The 23,296-nt window shown below is 43.1% G+C and overlaps 1 protein-coding gene across 2 annotated transcripts in view; it reads left to right on the top strand.

Annotated features, from left to right (window-relative positions):
• The window catches only part of PARP8 (poly(ADP-ribose) polymerase family member 8), a 319,726-nt gene that overhangs the window by 125,232 nt on the left and 171,198 nt on the right, over positions 1-23,296 (top strand). For both annotated transcript variants that reach the window (XM_075839740.1, XM_075839730.1), the window contains exon 3: positions 606-643. In XM_075839740.1, the coding sequence (XP_075695855.1) occupies positions 606-643 (38 nt within the window). The remainder of the gene's footprint in view (positions 1-605; positions 644-23,296) is intronic.

A 23,296-nucleotide genomic window follows, 5' to 3' on the forward strand; every position in this document is an offset into this window, starting at 1 on the left:
AACCCGTCAGTGCCGCTGTCCTGACAGATACAGGTTTCAGCGCTAGATACGATTTCAAAGGTCATGTGAAAGAGGCCTTAACCAAAGTGTGGTGCATTACTCTAACTTCCAAAAGTCTAAGGCTCTGTTAACCTTAGTGTTTTTAGGTTTCCGTCAGAGGTTCTGGTATTTTACGATGACAAGAATAACTCAGAACAAAACAGAATATTTAGTTTTGCCCAAAAGGGCTCTTTTTGAATATTTTGCTCAGAACATGTTGCTATATGTAGATGTCTACTTTAGAATCCTTTGTCCATTTTTTGCATTCTTTTTAGTGAAAATAATGTAAATCCAATACATCAGAACAAAAGACGTATAATGTCAGCTCATGTAATAAAGGGTTATATATCACAAGCTCTAGTTTAACCACATCATTCAATCAAAATATAATATTATGAAGAGCTTGTCCGCCAATACATCAAACCTTTATTCGCTTGATGCATTAATTTTCTGAGGTCAAAACATTGTGAACATCCTATATGTAATGAGCAAACACAATAAAAAGACGGTATTGTAACGTAATTATAAAAATATAATAATAATAATTGTTTTTCTATTTTTTACAGTGTTGCTTATTCTGTGCATGTCTCCGAGGATTATCCAGGTAAAGTAATTTTATTTTTTCACTTAAAGAGTACCTCCAGTAAATAAATGATTCTGTCAGTTTACAATATATTAGCTCTTTTTGTAGATCCATACTGTAGGTGATAGATCCAGCAGCATGGAGTTGCACAATGTCCATGCTGCACTCTGAAGATAAAGTGAAGGAAGTGACAGGGGTTGTCAGAGGACTTGTAGGCTTCTGTATATAGAACACATTCTGGCTGTGCGACTCCTATTATAACCATTACCATTTGTAAATTCCTCATCCCCTACTTATAGTGTCTAAATTGTTTCAACTGTTAAGTTTTTGTTTTATAATTATTATATTCTTGTAAAAATTTAGATTTAGGCACCTTATCCCTACTTTCTAGTGAGTGGTGGAGTAGTGAGCTGCAGTGTAAAACATGGGAAAGGACCAAAACAGAGAGGGAGAAAAAGATTTAGCTTCTGACATCATCAAAAAAAGAGGTGGATTTTCTACTCTAATAAACAACACTCACTATAGTCACTAATCTTACTTCTGTCCAATTGGAGCAGAACTTAATAGAAGAAAAAAAGTGAGAAGAATGAGAAAAGTTAGGCTAGAGGACAAAGAAGAGACTAAGACTACAACGCCACAGAACTCCTTTATATCTTTGTTTGTTTAGAGATCTTTTTTTGGAAATAGAACTTCAGAAAACTCTCCGGGGAAAGAAGTTTCTGCTTTGGACAACCCTTTTTTTGCTAGATAGGCAGACAAAAATATATGGACATGCCAGGTTCTCTGAGACACTCCTAGTAGGCAAATGCCCTTTGCTCTGGCCAGTTAATGGAGGGTCCAACAAAGTCCAACTTGTTGAAAGATATGCAAGGCCATGTTCACAAGGCACGTAGATTTGTTTAGAATATGTGCCACAGAAATCCACAGATAAGACTTGGATTTCTGTAGCGGATACGCACGCAAAATCTGCGCCAGTAATGAAAATGTGGAGTTAAAATTTTATTTGAACAATTATTCACCACAAATACTTTTCTTGACGTGTGAAGCGGTAAAAATACCCCATTCACATGAATTCACAGTACTGCAGCACGGCCGCTATACTGTGACCCGAGCCATCTGCTTCTGATACGACCACTGCATAACATCCGGTGCCCGGAGGCAGCGCGAACAGCTAATCGGTGCGGGGCCAAGGTGTTAATAGGTTCGGGTGTGGATAATTCATCAGTATGAAAAACCACCCCGTGTCCGGACAACTCCTTTAACTTTTTTTTCTCTTTTTTTGGAGGTTGGATGGAAGAAAAAGCAATTCTGATGTTGTTTTTTCTGTTTTTATTTGTACGCTGTTCATCTTGCGGTTTAAATAACATGTTAACCTCTATTGTTCAGCTCATTACAATCATATTTGTATATGCATTTTTATTTTATTTTTTACACTTTACAAAATAACATTTTTTTTTAAGCTATCATTTAACGCCAGGCTACCATGATGTGCTCTAAGGCACAGTTTATGTTCCAGCACGATCACCATGTTGTAACTGTACGTCATGGTGGCTTAATGTAAGCCAATCTATGATGTACAGTTACGTCCTGGTGGCTTAATGTAAGCCAATCTATGATGTACAGTTACGTCCTGGTGGCTTAATGGGTTGCCATATCTGTAGAAGTAGCATTAATATTCTCTTACTGAAAGTTGATTTAATAATGATTTTTATATTTAGGCAGGGAAGCGGTGCATCAAAGCTCTGGTATGTAGGTACGAGGGATAATGTACTAGGGCATTGTATTATGTGCAGTTCAATAATATGCTTTTATTAGATGATAGCAAAGAGAAGGGACGCTGCTGGGAATCAGTCCTCCCAGCTAAACAAGTTAGGAACTATTTGAAGACAATCTGTAGCCCGTGCCCTTTAGCCAAACTGTGAAGCACTGTAAACAACAGTCTATAGTTTGTTGACAGGCTCTAATCCGACCCTAGGGAATTTGATTTCTCTACGGCTGCTTTTCTCGGCTTGCAGTAAGATCTGTAATGAAAACACATAATGCATTTCCTTACTATGGTCTGTTCCGAAATAGTCAAGAAACCCCAACAGGTAATGTCTTAAGGATTTCCCATAGATAAAACACGTGCTAATTATTAATTTTGTGAAACTAATTAAATCACCTGTGCAATATAAGAGACTAGCTCCTGGGACCCCTGACAAAAAGTTGATTTTCTTAGGTATAGAGCAAATGGTCAGGGGTAAAGAATTCATAAGTACATTACCTGTTTAGGTTATTCGAGGATTGGATTAAAAAACTTGCCTTCTATATTAGCCCAGGTATCTCTAAACTGGGAGTACCATTTACCCTCTCCTTTTCTATTTATGGATGGATTGAAATGTATGAAACACAGGATATGTTTTATAAATCAGAGGGAGTTCATGTAGTTAGCTATAATATTTTCTTTATTTGAATAGTAATAGTAATGATAATAATAATCTGCAAATGCGGCATCAATATTTTTAGAAACACGATGCACAGAAAAAAGTTGTTTTCTACAGAAACCAGCTAGACATGGCATTACCATAAATTGAAAATGGACCTTTTAAAACAAATTTCCAAAGACTCTTTGCTGCTTATGCATTGCTGTGCAGACAGCTCTTTGACTACATCATAACAATATTGGAATAATAATAATAATAATAATTGTCATCAATGGCATAACCAATTTTGCACCTGGGCCATACCTCCCCCTTTCGTAGTTGCTCGGATTGGCGAGCCTCAGGTGCACTGCGAGTCTCAATGACAACATAGCTGTAAGAGAACTTTCTATGTATGATAATATACCTCTAAATTATACACTCATACAGTTAGTACATAGTACCACTATCTACTATACAGTACAAGGAACAAATATCACCATACTGTTACTGACCAAAACACGGTATACCAAGGCCAATGTTATCAATGATACCATTTTACAAGGGACAAATTATATACTTTTACTGAATAATACCACCACACCGTGACCACATATTACTACCACGTAGTGACTGACTAATACCAACATACTGTTACTGAATAATACAGCAACACCATGACCACATATTACCACTATATAGTGACTGAATAATACCACCATACTGTTACTGAATAACACCTCCACATCATGACCACATATTACCACCACGTAGTGACTGACTAATACGAACATACTGTTACTGAATAATACAGCAACACCATGACCACATATTAACACTATATAGTGACTGAATAATACTACCATACTGTTACTGAATAATTCATGCACACCATAACCACATATTACCACCACATAGTGACTGAATAATACCACCATACTGTTACTGAATAATACCTCCACAACATTACCACATATTACCACCATATAGTGACTGAATAATACCACCATACTGTTACTGAATAAAACCACCACACCATAACCACATATTACTACCACATAGTGACTGAATAATACCAACATACTGTTACTGAATAACACAGCCAAACCATGACCACATAATACAACTACATAGTGAACAAATAAAACCCCCATACTGTTACTAAATAATACAACCTGTTGTGCCCACGGTCACTGACTGCCAGCACGTCCTACTTACAGGCTGCAGCTCCCCTCTGTGCCCTGTAGGGTGTGTGCACGCTCACTCCCGGCCTTAAAGGACCAGCGCACGCACCTGTGCAAAGTTCCCCAGCCAATCCCTTTACACCCTGGACTTTAAAAAGGGCTCTGCCCTTCCTCTCCTTGCCTGAGCGTTGTTGTGTCTACCCATGTTCATTTAGCAAATGGTCGTCTTAGTTATATCCTGTTCCCAGTGTTCCCGTATCCTTTTTCCTGTATCCCGTATCCAGTAATTGTGTTTGTTCCTGAGCGAAGTCTAGTGTTGGAATCTAGTTAATCCTCCTCCACTACCTGTCACTCCTCCTGCCTGCCCTGGGTCTACAATTTTGCTGCCTCTACCGCCTCGCGTTGGCGATCCCAAGGCCTGTAGAGGCTTTATAAATCAATGTACGATCTGCTTGAAGTTACGTGCCCATCTCTTCCCCTCTGAAGAGGCCAAGGTAGCGTTTATTAGTTCTCTCCTCACTGTCAAAGCCCTGGCATGGGCGAACCCCATTTTGGAACAAGAGGGCCTTGAATTCTCTGACCTACCACTGTTTCTAGAGACTTTCCGTACAGTGTTCGAGGAACCGGGTCGAACATCCACTGCAGCTGCCTCACTGCTTACCCTCAATCAAGGGGAGTCAACTGCAGGGGAGTACGCCATCTCCTTCCATACACTAGCGGCGGAGCTGGCTTGGAATAATAAGGTCTTGGTGGCGACTTTCCGGCTGAGCCTTGCTCCTCATATAAAGGATGAACTGGCAGCTCGGTAGCTTCCTGCTACCTTGGGTGCCCTAATACTTCTGGAAATCCAGATTGATATGAGAATCCAAGAGCGCACTCTGGAAGTCTGTCGGGAGAGGAGACCTTGACGGCTGGCACCAAAATTTCAGGCTGCTATTGCCCTGTTCTGCTGCACCTCCCGAAGAGCCTATGCAGGTGGATAGACTGTGATTGTCCAACCAGGAACGGCAACGCAGACTGAAATATGTCTGTACTGTGGCCACAAGAGACATTTTGTGCGCTAATGCCCATAAAAGCCGGGAGACTCCTACACCTAGGCTTAATTGGAAAGACAATCATAGGTGAAGCTCCCTCAACCACTAAATTCTCTCCCAAACTGTCTATTCCTTTGTCAATTATCACCAGTGAAGGATCGCACAGTGTGCCTGCTTACTTGGATTCCGGAGCGGCTGCAAATTTTATCCAGCAGGACCTAGTAGACCGTCAAATCTTGGCCACTGTCCCTCTAGAGAAACCTCTGGCGTTCGCTCCAGTTGATGGATAGCCCCTACTGGACCCTATTTTGTCTATACTAAGTCACTAAGACTACAGATAGGAGTTCTTTATTCGGAGCTAATTGCCAACTACGTATTAACTAAAGCTATTAACCCTCTCCTGCTAGGATTGCCATGGCGCTGCCAGCACGCCCCAGTCCTTATTGGAATTCCAGAGAGGTCCTCCAGTGGGGACCCCGATGTCTGCACCGCTGCCGGCCTCAGGTTCGTCCCATCTTTTCTCCACTACCTCAGTAACTCACTGGATTGCCTCCACAGTATGCCAGCTACGCTGATGTCTTCAGCAAGAAGGAGACAGATGTCCTTCCTCCTCACCATCCATATGACTTTCCTATAGAGTTGCTCCCTGGAGCCTCACGCTCTCGTGGATGGGTCTACTCGCTTTCCTTGCCTAAAACCTAGGCCATGGTGTATGTCCAGGAGAACCTGTTGAGAGGGTACATCAGGAAGTCTTCTTCACCAGCCGAAGCCGGATTCTTCTTCGTGGAGAAAAAAAATGGGTCACTTTGACCGTACATTGTTTACCGTGGGTTAAACCAAGTCACGGTAAAAAACAAGTACCCCTTGCGGCTTATCTCCAAGTTCTTCGACACGATGCGTGGAGCCAAGGTTATAACTAAGTTGGATCTACGTGGGGCCTATAACCTGATTCGTATACGAAAGGGTGACAAATGGAAAACCGCATTTAACAACCGAGACGGTCACTACAAGTATCTTGTCATTCCCTTTGCACTGTGTAACGCTCCAGCAGTATCCCAGGAGTTCGTGAGTGACATCTTCCATGATCTTCTGTATGTCTGTGTGGTCGTGTATCTGGACGACATCTTGATCTACTCACCCGATCTGACGAGGCATCGGAAGCATGTACGCCAAGTCTTGTTGTGGCTAAGGGGGAATAAATTATATGAGAAACTGGAGAAGTGCGTATTTGAAAAGAGTTCCTTGCCCTTCCAGGGCTGTCTCCGATCGTGGTCTTCAAATGGATTTGGAAAAGGTGAAGTCCGTCTTGGAGTGGCCCCGTCCTCAGGGTCTCCGAGCTATAAAGAGATTTCTTGTATTTGCTAATTTTTATCGTCAGTTAATCCCAAATTTCTCGTCCCTTACTGCTGCCATCTCAGCTCTTACCAGAAAGGGAGTGAACGCTAAGGACTGGATCCCTGAGGCAATGTCAGCATTCTCCAACCTCAAGAGCGCCCTCACGTCTGCCTCTGTTCTTCGTCATCCTGATGTTGCTCAACAGTTTTCCGTGGAGGTTGATGCCTCTTCCATTGGTGCAGGAGCACTCCTGTTTCAAAAGAATTCTAAGGGTAAAGCAATATCTCGCGGATTCTTCTCCAAACTCTTCTCTCCTGCTGTGCGCAACTACACCATTGGGGATCAAGAATTGCTCGTTGTCAAGTTGGCCTTGGAAGAATGCAGACACCTTCTAGAGGGGTCTGTACACCCCATCATTATCTACACCGACCACAAAAATCTTACATATCTGCAGTCTGCACAGCGTCTGAACCCTCGTTAAGCTAGATGGTCACTGTTCTTCGCCAGATTTTGATTTCTTCTTAACTTCCGCCCTCCAGACTAAAACATTAAGGCCGATTCCCTTTCTCGGTCATTCGAAACTGACGACTCAGAAGAAAAACCTCAACACATTATTAATCGTTCTAGGATTATTGCTGTAAATCTTCTGCAGATCAAGGACATTCCTCCTGGAAAGATTTTTGTCCGTTCTGCTGACAGGAATATAATTCTCTGCTGGGGGCATATTTCCAAACTGGCTGGGCATTTTGGTGCCTGCAAGACTCGGGACTTTATTGCTCGTCTTTATTGGTGGCCCTCGCTACTTAGAGATGTCTTGGACTTTGTTTCCTCCTGTGCTAACTGTGCCCTAAACAAGTCCTCTCATTCTAAACCTGCTGGTCTGCTCCAACCTCTACCGGTGCCTGATGCTCCCTTGCAACACATTGCTATGGACTTTATCACTGACCTTCCCCCTTCTGCTGGATGTACTACGATCTGGGTAACAGTGGATCATTTCTCCAAGATGGCACGTTTTATTCCATTAATGGGCCTTTCCTCAGCTCCTCGTTTGGCAGATCTGTTCGTCCAACACATCTTTAGTCTACATGGACTACCTCTTCATATTGTTTCTGACCGGGGTGTATATTGTATACAGTCAAGTTCCTCTTCCAGTGCCATCTATGTCTCAAGGGCCTACAGCCAATTCTTCATTTGGGACTTTTCTTCACATCTGGCAGCAAGCCAAGTCTGTGATTCTTCAGGCAGTTGATCGCATGAAAGCATATGCTGATAAGAAGAGAAGGGTTCCTCCTTAGTTTCTGCCCGGAGTCAAGGTCTGCCTCTCTTTAAGGAACATTCGTCTGAAGATCCCTTCACACAAATTCGCTCCCAGGTTCCTCAGCCCCTTCGAGGTGTTACAACAAATAAATCCTGTGTCCTATAAGATTAGGCTGCCTCCTACTCTCAAAATCCCCAACTCGTTCCATGTGTCCCTTTTAAAGCCTCTGGCCCTGAACTGCTACTGCAAGTCTCCTCGTTCTACAGTTGCTCCCAGCGGTTCTTCTGACATCTTCGAGGTGAAGGAAATCCTGGACTACAAGGGACTACACCCAGAGCCGTGACACATCCACACCGTGACCACATTTTACCACTACATAGTTAATGAATAATAACACTATAGTGTTGCTGAATAGTACCTCTTCACCATGACCATATATCATCACTACATAGTGACTGAATAATACCACCTTACTATTACTGAATAAAAACCATTATACAAAGACCAATATAACCACCATACAGTGACGATATAGTGGTAGATACCAGTCCTACACAGGGGCACTGCAGACCATACAAGTGATCAGAGTACATTTACATCTGGTGACTCGCAGGTGATGTCTTCTCAGATTGGAGTAGTTCACTTTACCTTTTCTTTATCCAGGCTCGACCGTCATGACGACTTCTTCCAGTCATGACTTGTCTCTGCAGAATTTACAGCATAGTCATCTTTGCCGCTTTGATTTTCCAGCATTCACCCCACCTATTCTCAAACATTAATATTGCGCCCTTTTGGCCCCACACAGTAATAGTGCACCATTTAGTGCCCCACACATTAATAGTGCCCCCAAACAATAATAGTGCCACCACACAGTAGTAATGTCTCCTTTTGTGCCCCCACACTGTTGTAGTGCTCTTTTGTGCCGTTATATAATAGTCCTCCTTTGTGACCCATTCAGTAGTTAGGTGCCCCATATTGTAGTTAGGTCCCTGATATAGTAGATAGGTGCCCCATATGGTAGTTAGGCCCCATATAAGAGTTACTTCCCCATATAGCAGTTAGGCCCCATAGTAGATGTGTGCCCCCATGTAGTGAATAGTGACCGCCATGGATTAATTAGGTAGTTAGGGCACCCTTATGGTAGAACTGAAATCTTATATAGTAGTTATTGCCCTCCAACTCCATTAATATTGCCCCCTTTTTTGCCAAGGAACATAAAATAAAGATTGAAACTCACCTAACCTTATTTTCAAGATGAGCTTCTGCATGGCGCAGATGGCATGATGCAGTGACATCATCACACCCATCGAGTCATCTCTGCGACTTCGAATGCGGGATGGTTATTGGTACTAGACCAGCCGAGGCCAGAATTTCAAAAACTGCGTATCTTGTAGGGTTTTCTTGTGCAACAGTGTCAAGAGTATACAGAGAATGGTGTGATCGAATAAAAACATCCAGAGAAAGGGTATCCAGTGGATGTCATCAACTAGTCAACGAAAAGGGATCAGAGGAGGGTGTCTTGAATCATTGTGACGAACGGGCAGTGGACAGTCAAGTAAATTGCAGCCAAATACAACGCTGGTGCTCCAGCTAACATGTCCGAATGCACAAATTGTCGTTCCTTAGCACGGATGGGCTATAACAGCAGATAACCAGTTTGACTTCCATTGCTGTCTCAGTACCCTACCAATTAAGCTATTGGGTACTAATAAATGGCTTCGGACATGCCAAATAGGAGACAAGAACGTCTTGGACGCTGACTACTTAGAAACAGATAAAGTTAAGCCTGAAAATGGTTGGGCCGTAGGGAAGTGAGTAATGACCCTTATCATCACTGTTGAATGACTGCTTAGGATTAAAGAAACCAGAAGCCAGAAACATCTCCATTGAAATATGCCAGTTAGGCTATCCCATAACAATATTTTAGCTACAAATATCTCCACATAAGCTGAAATGACTGATGCCCTCATAGCAATGTGCTAGCCAAAGATGTCCCATAACAATGTGCTAGCCAAAGATGTAACATAACAATGTGCTGGCCACAGATTCCTCTATAACAATGTATTAGACGCAGATGCCCGATAACAATGTGCTAAACACAGATTCCCCGTAACAATGTGCTAGCCACAAAAACGCTCCACAACAATGTGCTAGCCATAGGTAAAGTGAATTTATTTAGAATTTTTTTTGTAATGCTAGTGGCTATATGTGTAACGTAACGTTTCAGTCGTAAGACCTTCGTCGGGCACTGAGCCATACTGGGGACTGGTTTAATGATGTGGCTAGCGCTGAATCAATAATGGCGGATTATAGCTCTAGGTGGTAAGCCGCCATTATAGATTCAGCACATATAACCACTGGCATTATGAAAAAAATTCGAAATAAATTCACTTTACCTTTCCAAGAGTGTGCCGAATACAATTCTTTCTATTTCTTCAACTGGGTTGGGACCCTATTCTGACTATCTGAGAAAAACTAGTGCTATCTGAACAACACCACACGGATATTGTACTTTATGTTAGTGAAAAAATTTGGTCGATAAATTCAACATTTATTTGTGAAAAACACCAACATTTTGAGAACATTTGCAAAAATTTGCGCTTTTCTAAATTTAAATATATCTGCTGTAAAACAGATAGTAATACCACACAAAATAGTTACTAGTTTACATTTCCCATATGTCTACTTTATGTTTGCATAATTTTTTGAACGTTCTTTTCTTTTTCTAGGACGTTACAAGGCTTAGAACTTTAGCAGCAATTTCTCACATATTCAACAAAATTTCAAAAGGCTATTTGTTCAGGGACCAGTTCAGTTGTGAAGTGGCTTTGAGGGGTCCATACAATACAAACCCACATAAATCACCCCATTTTAAAAACTGCACCCCTCAAAGTATTCAAAACAGCATTAAGAAAGTTTCTTAACCCTTTAGGTGTTTCACAAGAATTAAAGCAAAGTAGGGGTGAAATTTACAAATGTAATTTTTTTTGCAGAAATTCATATTTAATCCTTTTTTTTCTGTAACATAGAAGGTTTTACCAGAGACAACTCAATATTTGTTACCCAGAATCTGCAGTTTTTTTGTGGTACCAAAAGAGTAAAAAAAAAATGTGACCCCATTTTGGAAACTACACCCCTCAAGGAATTTATCAAGGGGTATAGTGAGCATTTTTACCTCACCGTTTTTTTTGCTGAATTTAGTGGAATGAGGCCATGAAAATGAAAATCTAAATTTTTTCCAATAAAACTTAGAAATTTTCAGTTTTTACAAGGCATAAAGGACAAAACACACCCCAACATTTGTAAAGCAATTTCTCCCAATTACGTTACTACCCAATATGTGGTAATAAACTGCTGTTTGGACACACGGCAGAGCTCAGAACGGAAGGAGCACCATTTGGCTTTTGGAGCTCAAGTTTTGCTGCAATGGTTTTCGGGGTGCCATGTCGCATTTGCAAAACCCCTGTCTGACCAAAATAGTGGAAAACCCCTTAAAAGTGACCCCATTTTTGAAACTACACCCCTCAAAGAATTTATCGAGGGGTATAGTAAGCTTTTTGACACCACAGTTATTTTGCTGACTGTAGTCGAATTAGGCTGTGAAAATGAAAATATACGTTTTTTTTCCAATAAAATTTTGTTTTAGCTCAGGGTTTTCAATTTTCACAATAAATAAAGGAGGAAAAGCATCCCAAAATTTGTAAAGCAACCTCTTCTGAGCACAGCAATAAACTGCTGTTTTCACCCACGGCAGGGCTCAGAAGAGAAGGAGCACCATTTGGCTTTTGGAGCTCAAATTTTGCTGGAATGGTTTGCGGCGCCATGTCACATTTGCAAAGCCCCTGCGGGACCAAATCAGTGCAAACCCCGAAAAGTGACCCCATTTGGGAAACTACACCCCTGAAGGAATTTATCTAGGGGTATAGGGAGCATTTTGACCCCACAGGTTTTTTTACGAATTTAGTGGAATTAGGCCATGAAATTGAAAAGCTAAATTTTTTCTGATAAATGTGGACATTTTCAATTTTTGCAAGGAATAAAGGAGAAAAAGCACCCCAACATTTGATAAGACATTTCTCCCGATTACGGCAATACACCATAAGTGGTCATAAACTGCTGTTTGGACCCACGACACGGCTCAGAAGGGAAGGAGCACCAGTTGGAGCGCAAATTTAGCTGGAATGGTTTTCAGGTGCCATGACACATTTTAAAAGCCCCTGCGAGCCCAAAACAGTAGGAAGCCCCCGAAAGTGACCCCATTTGAGAAACTACACACCTTAAATAATCTATCTTGTGGTATAGTGAGCATTTAAACACCACTGGTCTTTTTCAGAATTTATTGGAATTAGGCCCTAAAAATTAATATCAACATTTTTTTCACTAAAAAGTTGAATTTTTTCATTTTCACAAAGGATAAAGGAGAAAAAGCCGGCCAATGTTCGTAAAGGGATTTCTCTCGAGTACGGTAATACCCCACATGTGGTCATAAACTGCTATTTGGACACACAGAAAGGCTCTAAAGGGAAGGTTTAGTTTGGTTTTTGGAGTGGAGATTTTACTAAATTAGTTTTCGGACACCATGTTGCATTGAGCTAAGGTACCAGTACAGTGGAAAGCCCCGAAAAATTAACCCATTTTGGAAAATCCCTGAAGAAATTTACTTAGAGGTATTGTAATGTTGGGGCAGGGAAACAGACAAGTGAGCCCTAATCTACCCGCCACTCAGTCCCTGCCTACTTGCAACGACCCGCCCTAGGCGACGGGGTACAACTGGGCGACGGTCCCTACACTCAATAGGTGCACGACAGACAAACAGACAAGGGTACAAAGAAGTCAGGGAAATGGGGAAGTTGCCCACGGGAACACCGTGAGCAACAAGCGAGGTGAACGAGCCGAGTCAAACCAGGAGATGAGCGAGGTACAAAAACGCAGAGCAGAAGAGTGGTCAGTAAAGCCAAGGTCAATCACAAGCAGAGGATCAGTAGTTCAAGAAGCTGCAGCAGGGCCAGGAAACCAACAGAGAAGAATCACAAGCAAAGGAGGAACAGGAAAGGCAGATATAAATAGACAGAGGGCGGGAGCTAGCTCCGTCTGGCCAGGCTGTGATAGGCTCTCCCACTCCTAAGCCTGCCATCCTGGGTGGTGGAAGATGGAGTCAGTCTCACAGACATAGAAGCAGGTGCAGACTGATTACCTATGGGCGTCGACACAGAAGTTGTGTCTGGCAGATCCTTTACAGGTATTGTGAGCATTTTGACCCCGCAAGCGTTTTGCAGAAATTAGTGCACAGTGGATGTTGGAGATTGAAAATTTGCATTTGACATCGGTGACCAATATGTTGTGCCCAGCTTGTGCCACTGGAGACACACACCCCATAAATTGTTAAGCAGGTTCTCCAGAGTACAGTAATACCCCATATGTCAGGGGTCTCAAACTCGGCCGGGTAAGTGGGCCGCATATAGAAAAAATGGGAAGTTGACGGGCTGCATTACTTTCAAATTTGATACAATACAAAATTATTGTTAATCAATTAGTTATTTGAACTACTATAACACTATATTACTAGAATAATAATACTACATTACTATAATAATAGCGCTAGGTTTAAAATTTGAGATATTTCTCCACGTGCTTATTTCAACAATCCAGCTTTCCAGTTTAAGTGTCGCCAAATGCAGTCCGGCGGCTCAGTTAGCACACATGTCAAGATTGGGCAGCCCCTTTTTAGATAGTGCCGCAGTGCCCTCTGTGGATGCTGCCGCAGTGCCCTCTGTGGATAATGCAACACACCCCTAGATAAGGCCACAGTGACCTCTGTAGATAAGGCCACAGTGCCCTCTGTAGATAAGGCCACAGTGCCCTCTGTAGATAAGGCCACAGTGCCATCTGTAGATAAGGCCACAGTGCCCTCTGTATATAAGGTCACAGTGCCCTCTGTAGATAAGGCCACAGTGCCCTCTGTAGATAAGGCCACAGTGCCCTCTGTAGATAAGGCCACAGTGCCCTCTGTAGATAAGGCCACAGTGCCCTCTGTAGATAAGGCCACAGTGCCCTCTGTAGATAAGGCCACAGTGCCCTCTGTAGATAAGGCCACAGTGCCCTCTGTAGATAAGTCCACAGTGCCCTCTGTAGATAAGGCCACAGTGCCCTCTGTAGATAAGGCCACAGTGCCCTCTGTAGATAAGGCCACAGTGCCCTCTGTAGATAAGGCCACAGTGCCCTCTGTAGATAATGCAACACACCCCTAGATAATGCCAGTGTCCTCTTCAGATACTGTCACACACCCACTTGTAGATAACGCCACAGTGCCCTCTGTAGAGGCTGCCACAGTGCCCTCTGTAGAGGCTGTCAAAGTGCCCTTTGTAGAGGCTGCCAAAGTGCCCTCTGTAGAGGCTGCCAAAGTGCCCTCTGTAGAGGCTGCCAAAGTGCCCTCTGTAGAGGCTGCCCCAGTGCCCTCTGTAGAGGCTGCCCCAGTGCCCTCTGTAGAGGCTGCCCCAGTGCCCTCTGTAGAGGCTGCCCCAGTGATGTCAGGGGCTTGCCCAGAGCTGGAGTCCCAGGCAGAGCGCTAGTAGGCTCTTCCTGGGACTCCAGCTGTGCTCCTGACATCACTGGGACTCCTGCTCTGGGGAAGCCCCTGACATCATTGTCGATGTATGGACAGCGATGTCAGAGGCTTCCCCAGAGTCCCGGAGCAGAGCCGATAATAGCGTTCTGCCCGGGACTCCGCTCTGGGGAAGACCCTGACACACTGTCCATATATGGGCAGATATGTCAGGGAATTCCGCAGCGTCCCGGAGCAGAGCCTATACTAGCGCTCTGCCCGGGACTCCGCTATGGGGAAGACTCTGACACACTGTCCACATATGGGCAGCGATGTCAGGGAATTCCACAGAGTCCCGGAGCAGAGCCTGTACTAGCGCTCTGCCCGGGACTCCGGCTCTGGGGAAGCCCCAGACATCGCTGTTCATATGTGGACAGCGATGTAAGGGAATTCCACAGAGTCCCGGAGCAGAGCCTGTACTAGCGCTCTGCCCGGGACTCCGGCTCTGGGGAAGCCCCAGACATCGCTGTTCATATGTGGACAGCGATGTCAGGGAATTCCACAGAGTCCCGGAGCAGAGCCGACACCAGCGCTCTGCTCGGGACTCCGGCTCTGGGGAAGCCCCAGACATCGCTGTTCATATGTGGACAGCGATGTCAGGGAATTACAGAGTCTCGGAGTAGAGCCGATACTAGCGGCTCTGTGTCCTGCGGGCCGCAGATGACAGCCCCAGGGGCAGCATGCGGCCCGCGGGCCGCGTGCTTGAGACCCCTGCCATATGTGGTCATAAACTGCTGTTTGGGCACACTGTCAGGCTCAAAAGGACCGCCATTTGGCTTTTGGAGCGTAGATTTTGCTTGGTAGTAGTTTTATTTGGGGTTTTACTGGTATTTTAGCTGATAATGTGGGGGCATATGTAATCTGTGCGGAGTACATCAGGGTATATGTAAGCTGGGCAGAGTACATAAGGATATATGTAAGATGTGCGGAGTACATCAGGGTATATGTAAGCTGTGCGGAGTACATCAGAGTATATGTAAGCTGTGCGGAGTACATCAGGGTATATGTTAGCTGTGCGGAGTACATCAGGGTATATGTAAGCTGTGCGGAGTACATCAGGGCATATGTAAGCTGTGCGGAGTACATCCGGGTATATGTAAGCTGGGCGGAGTACATCAGGGTATATGTAAACTGTGCGGAGTACATCAGGGTATATGTAAGCTGTGCGGAGTACATCAGGGTATATGTAAGCTGTGCGGAGTACATCAGGGCATATGTAAGCTGTGCGGAGTACATCCGGGTATATGTAAGCTGTGCGGAGTACATCAGGGTATATGTAAGCTGTGCGGAGTACATCAGGGTATATGTAAGCTGTGCGGAGTACATCAGGGCATATGTAAGCTGTGCGGAGTACATCCGGGTATATGTTAGCCGGGCGGAGTACATCAGGGTATATGTAAGCTGTGCGGAGTACATCAGGGTATATGTAAGCTGTGCGGAGTACATCAGGGTATATGTAAGCTGTGCGGAGTACATCAGGTTATATGTAAGCTGTGCGGAGTACATCAGGGTATATGTAAGCTGTGCGGAGTACATCAGGGTATATGTAAGCTGTGCGGAATACATCAGGGTATATGTAAGCTGGGTGGAGTACATCAGGTTATATGTAAATTGTGCGGAGTACATCAGGGTATATGTAAGATTTGAGGAGTACATAAGGGTATATGGAAATTGGGCGGAGTACATCAGGGCATAATAGGATGATGTAATAATGGAGTGAATGAATAACAAAATGAATAATCCATGGATTGGTGTGGTACGCTTTGAACCAATCCTTTATACGCAGGCCGGGTTTTCTGGGTATTGTACAAAATATTGGCGCTCCAGTATTGCCTAACCTTTTACTTCTTCACTAGCCATATAAGGCCTTAAAGTTTCCTCATCTCCGCTGCATCTACGGGGTCCACCTGTGGGGTCTAGCAAATGATGATGTGGGGTTTTTAGTGAAAAACGACTGGACCTAAATAATTAGTCAGCTAGGCTTCCAGGTTGCCATAGCAACCATCACCACCTGCAATCTGTCAGGGAGGGGAAGGGGGGTACAGAGGGAGCCCCCTCCCTCTGTCAATCACTTCAATGCGGCGGACGCCATTGACCACCACATTGAAGGGGTTAAACGATCGGCGATTGACGTTGCAGCGGGATGTCAGCTGTATATTGCATCTTTAACCCAGCTCCTGTGCCTTCATCATCTTCATGACGGGTCTTGTATGTCGGAATGAGGGAAGCTGCTTGTTATGCCGACGTACCAGACCAGTCATTTTGCGGGAAGGGGTTAAAGATGAGCTCTTTGGGACCAAGTTGTGTGCTCGGTTACTTCAGGCTTTTTTAAATTTTGCTATGGATCTGCTGAAGTCTTCATATCACGCACATTACATTATTGATTGCAAAACATTGAATGACTTTTGTAGTAAAATAAGGTATGTCAATTATAAAATGCCGGATTCTGTGTAGAGTGCTAATAAACAAGAGAGACACTCAATCAATACATGTTTTCCAGGAACAATTAATACATGGATGGATATCTAAGAAGTCGACAGGCTGAGATATATGTGTATCATTTACTTTACAAGGGCAGTGCTATCCTGTCATAGCTGTAGCATCCAAAGAACACTCATATGTGTTGTTACAATGCTTACTATAGGCACATACTGTACAATTCTTACTATATGTAAATAGAAGACTTACTAGATGTGTATACAGTGCTTACTATATGTGTATACAATGCTTACTATAGGCACATACTGTACAAAGCTTACTATATGTACATAGAAGTCTTACCAGATGTGTATACAGTGCTTATTATATGTGTATACAATGCTTACTATAGGCACATACTGTACAATGCTTACTATATGTACATAGAAGACTTACTAGATGTGTATACAGTGCTTACTATATGTGTATACAATGCTTACTATAGGCACATACTGTACAATGCTTACTATATGTACATAGAAGTCTTACTAGATGTGTATACAGTGCTTACTATATGTGTATACAATGCTTACTATAGGCACATACTGTACAATGCTTACTATATGTACATAGAAGTCTTACTAGATGTGTATACAGTGCTTACTATATGTGTATACAATGCTTACCATAGGCACATACTGTACAATGCTTACTATATGTACATAGAAGTCTTACTAGATGTGTATACAGTGCTTACTATATGTGTAAACAATGCTTACCATAGGCACATACTGTACAATGCTTACTATATGTACATAGAAGTCTTACTAGATGTGTATACAGTGCTTACTATATATTTATACAGCGTTTACTAAATGTGTATACAGTGCTTACTAGATGTTGATACAATGCTTACTATATGTACATTCAATGCTTACTATATGTGTATACAGTGCTTACTATATATGTATACAGTGTTTACTAGATGTGTATACAGTGCTTACTAGATGTACATACAATGCTTATTAAAGTGCTTACTATATGTATATACAATGCTTACTATATGTACATGCAATGCTTACTATATGTTTATACAATGCTTACTATATGTACATACAATGCTTATTATATGTATATACAACGCTTACTATATGTATATACAACGCTAACTATATGTATTTAGAATGCTTACTATATGTATATACAATGCTTACTATATGTACATACAATGCTTACTATATGTATATACAATGTTTACTATATGTACATACATTGCTTACTATATTGTACATACATTGCTTACTATATGTGTATACAGTGCTTACTATATTGTACATACAATCAGGGTCGTAACTAGGAAAGACTGGGCCCCATAGCAAACTTTTGACTGGGGCCCCCCCTCCCCTGTAGGGAACGCCATACAGCCCCCCCTGTAGGGAACGCCATACAGCCCCCCCTGCAGGGAACGCCATACAGCCCCCTGCAGGGAACGCCATACAGCCCCCCCTGTAGGGAACGCCATACAGCCCCCTGTAGGGAACGCCATACAGCCCCCCTGTAGGGAACGCAATACAGCCCCCCCCTGTAGGGAACGCCATACAGCCCCCCCCTGTAGGGAACGCCATACAGCCCCCTGTAGGGAACGCCATACAGCCCCCCCTGAAGGGAACGCCATACAGCCCCCCCTGCAGGGAACGCCATACAGCCCCCCTGTAGGGAATGCCATACAGCCCCCCCTGTAGGGAACGCCATACAGTCCCCCCTGTAGGAACGCCATACAGCCCCCCTGTAGGGAACGCCATACAGCCCCCCTGAAGGGAACGTCATACAGCCCCCCCCTGTAGGGAACGCCATACAGCCCCTCCCCCTGTAGGGAACGCCATACAGTTTCCCCTGTAGGGAACGCCATACAGCGTCCCCCCTCCCAAAAAAATCCACATCCACAGGATAGGGGATACATGTGTGATCGCTGGCAACGATAGGGAGAACGGGGGACCGAAAGTCCCCCGAAGTTCTCCATGACTAACCTCTGACTTCCGGCTTCTGCGCAGCTCAATAAAAATGAAAGGAGTGCTGGTCACGCATGCGCACAAGCGCGACCGGCGCTCCATTCATTTCTAAGGAGCTGCCGACACAGACCCCGCAAGTCCGAGGTTTGTGATGGAGAACTTCAGGGTACTTTCAGTCCCCCGTTCTCCCTATCAATGCCAGCGATCACACATGTATCCCCTATCCTATGGATAGGGGATACATGTCCTTTGTTTAATGGCAGAGCGGGGAGATACCTCCCTGCTCTGCCGTAATCGTATTCAGTGGCGTCGCGCTGTAGCAGCCATAGCGGCTGCTAGCGGAGCCTCCGGCCATGGTGGGGGCCCGTGCCGGCGAGCGACACGGGCCCCCTCATGCCGCGGACCCGTAGCTGCTGCTACGGCTGCTACGGCGGTAGTTACGCCACTGCATACAATGCTTACTATATGTATATACACTGCTTACTATATGTATACACTACCGTTCAAAAGTTTGGGGTCACCCAGACAATTTTGTGTTTTCCATCAAAACTCACACTTATATTTATCAAATGAGTTGCAAAATGACTAGAAAATATAGTCAAGACATTGACAAGGTTAGAAATAATGATTTTTATTTCAAATAATAATTTTCTCCTTCAAACTTTGCTTTCGTCAAAGAATGCTCCATTTGCAGCAATTACAGCATTGCAGACCTTTGGCATTCTATCTGTTAATTTGCTGAGGTAATCGGGAGAAATTTCACCCCATGCTTCCAGAAGCCCCTCCCACAAGTTGGATTGGCTTGATGGGCACTTCTTGCGTACCATACGGTCAAGCTGCGCCCACAACAGCTCTATGGGGTTGAGATCTGGTGACTGCGCTGGCCACTCCATTACAGATAGAATTCCAGCTGCCTGCTTCTTCCCTAAATAGTTCTTGCGTAATTTGGAGGTGTGCTTTTAGTCATTGTCCTGTTGTAGGATGAAATTGGCTCCAATCAAGCGCTGTCCACAGGGTATGGCATGGCGTTGCAAAATGGAGTGATAGCCTTCCTTATTCAAAATCCCTTTTACCTTGTACAAATTTCCCACTTTACCAGCACCAAAGCAACCCCAGACCATCACATTACCTCCACCATGCTTGACAGATGGCGTCAGGCACTCTTCCAGCATCTTTTCAGTTGTTCTGCGTCTCACAAATGTTCTTCTGTGTGATCCAAACACCTCAAACTTCAATTCGTCTGTCCATAACACTTTTTTTCCAATCTTCCTCTGTCAAATGTCTGTGTGCTTTTGCCCATATTAATATTTTCCTTTTATTAGCCAGTCTCAGATATGGCTTTTTCTTTGCCTCTCTGCCCTGAAGGCCAGCATCCCGGAGTCGCCTCTTCACTGTAGACGTTGACACTGGCGTTTTGGGGGTACTATTTAATGAAGCTGCCAGTTGAGGACCTGTGATGCGTCTATTTCTCAAACTAGAGACTCTAATGTACTTGTCTTGTTGCTCAGTTGTGCAGCGGGGCCTCCCACTTCTCTTTCTACTCTGGTTAGAGCCTGTGTGTGCTGTCCTCTGAAGGGAGTAGTACACACCGTTGTGGAAAATCTTCAGTTTCTTGGCAATTTCTCGCATGGAATAGCCTTCATTTCTAAGAACAACAATAGACTGTCAAGTTTTACATGAAAGCTCTCTTTTTCTAGCCATTTTGAGAGTTTAATCGAACCCACAAATGTAATGCTCCAGATTCTCAACTAGCTCAAAGCAAGGTCAGTTTTTATAGCTCCTCTAAACAGCAAAACTGTTTACAGCGGTGCTAACATAATTGCACAAGGGTTTTCAAGTGTTTTCTAATCATCCATTAGCCTTCTAACACAGTCAGCAAACACAATGTACCATTAGAACACTGGAGTGATGGTTGCTGGAAATGGGCCTCTATACACCTATGTAGATATAGCATTAAAAACCAGACGTTTGCAGCTAGAATAGTCATTTAGCACATTAACAATGTATAGAGTGTATTTCTGTATTTTCTTGCAAAAATAAGGAAATTTCTAAGTGAGTGACCCTAAACTTTTCAACGGTAGTGTATACAATGCTTACTATATGTACATACAATGCTTACTATATGTATACACAATGCTTACTATTTGTACAAACAATGCTTACTATATTGTACATACATTGCTTATTATATGTGTATACAGTGCTTACTATATTGTATATACAATGCTTACTATAGGTACTTACATTGCTTACTATATTGTACGTACATTGCTTAATATATGTGTGTATACTGTGCTTACTATATTGTACATACATTGCTTACTATATGTGTATACAGTGCTTACTATATTGTACATACAATGCTTACTATATATATATATATATATATATATATATATATATATATATATATAGCAAACATAGAATGGTGACAGCACCTTCGACACTAATGCCACCTAAACCACTAAATATAAATAAATATGCACTAAAGCTAAATCTACTTACAAATAGGGAGGTTCTTAGTGCACATTTTGATCAAAAAGTGTTAGCCCACCTGCCACGACAAGGCGACCTCTGTAAGGTGGGAACCTACGCTGCACATACACCCAGAACTGTGACTAAGCCTACATATATACCTGGGGATGCTGGATCCTACCCCAGGTATATATGTAGGCTTAGTCCCAGTTCTGGGTGTATGTGCAGCGTAGGTTCCCACCTTACAGAGGTCGCCTTGTCGTGGCAGGTGGGCTAACACTTAATGTGCTAAATAACCATTCTATGTTTACTGTATATCTGCAGTCATGGGTGTTCTTGCACCTGCATACATTTTGTATCATTTAGTTGGAATGTGCTGTTCAAATTTTTGTTGTGTTTATGGGATCTATATATGTGGGGTTAGTGACTGCCTCCACTTGTTGTTCTTGCACTCCTCCCATTCTGCCCTGGGTGATTTTAATCAGTTCAATGCTGGATCCTACCATCCCCAGGTATATATGTAGGCTTAGTCCCAGTTCTGGGTGTATGTGCAGCGTAGGTTCCCACCTTACAGAGGTCGCCTTGTCGTGGCAGGTGGGCTAACACTTTTTGATCAAAATGTGCACTAAGAAACTCCCTATTTGTAAGTAGATTTAGCTTTAGTGCATATTTATTTATATTTAGTGGTTTAGGTGGCATTAGTGTCGCAGGGTGCTGTCACCATTCTATGTTTGCTGTATATCTGCAGTCATGGGTGTTCTTGCACCTGCATACATTTTGTATCATTTAGTTGGAATGTGCTGTTCAAATTTTTGTTGTGTTTATGGGATCTATATATATATATATATATATATATATATATATATATATATATATATATATATATATATATATATTTTATATATATACACTACCGTTCAAAAGTTCAGGGTCACTTAGAAATGTCCTTATGTTTGCTAGAAAAGCACAGTTTTTTTCAATGAAGATAACATTTAATTAATCAGAAATACACTCTATACATTGTTAATGTGCTAAATGACTATTCTAGCTGCAAACATCTGGTTTTTAATGCAATATCTACATAGGTGTATAGAGGCCCATTTCCAGCAACCATCACTCCAGTGTTCTAATGGTACATTGTGTTTGCTAACTATGTTAGAAGGCTAATGGATGATTAGAAAACACTTGAAAACCCTTGTGCAATTATGTTAGCACCGCTCTAAACAGTTTTGCTGTTTAGAGGAGCTATAAAACGGACCTTCCTTTGAGCTAGTTGAGAATCTGGAGCATTACATTTGTGGATTCGATTAAACTCTCAAAATGGCTAGAAAAAGAGAGCTTTCATGTGAAACTCGACAGTCTATTCTTGTTCTTAGAAATTAAGGCTATTCCATGCGAGAAATTGCCAAGAAACTGAAGATTTCCTACAACAGTGTGTACTACTCCCTTCAGAGGACAGCACAAACAGGCTCTAACCAGAGTAGAAAGAGAAGTGGGAGGCCCCGCTGCACAACTGAGCAACAAGACAAGTACATTAGAGTCTGTAGCTTGAGAAATAGACGCCTTACAGGTCCTCAACTGGCAGCTTCATTAAATAGTACCCGCTAAACGCCAGTGTCAATGTCTACAGTGAAGAGGCGACTCCGGGATGCTGGCCTTCAGGGCAGAGTGGCAAAGAAAAAGCCATATCTGAGACTGGCTAATAAAAGGAAAAGATTAATATGGGCAAAAGCACACAGACATTGGACAGAGGAAAAATTGGAAAAAAGTGTTATGGACAGGCGAATCGAAGTTTGAGGTGTTTGGATCACACAGAAGAACATTTGTGAGATGCAAAACAACGGAAAAGATGCTGGAAGAGTGCCTGACGCCATCTGTCAAGCATGGTGGAGGTAATGTGATGGCCTGGGGTTGCTTTGGTGCTGGTAAAGTGGGAGATTTGTACAAGGTAAAAGTGATTT

Source organism: Rhinoderma darwinii, chromosome 1 (genome assembly GCF_050947455.1).
Source record: "Rhinoderma darwinii isolate aRhiDar2 chromosome 1, aRhiDar2.hap1, whole genome shotgun sequence".
NCBI classification, from domain to species: Eukaryota; Metazoa; Chordata; class Amphibia; order Anura; family Rhinodermatidae; genus Rhinoderma; species Rhinoderma darwinii.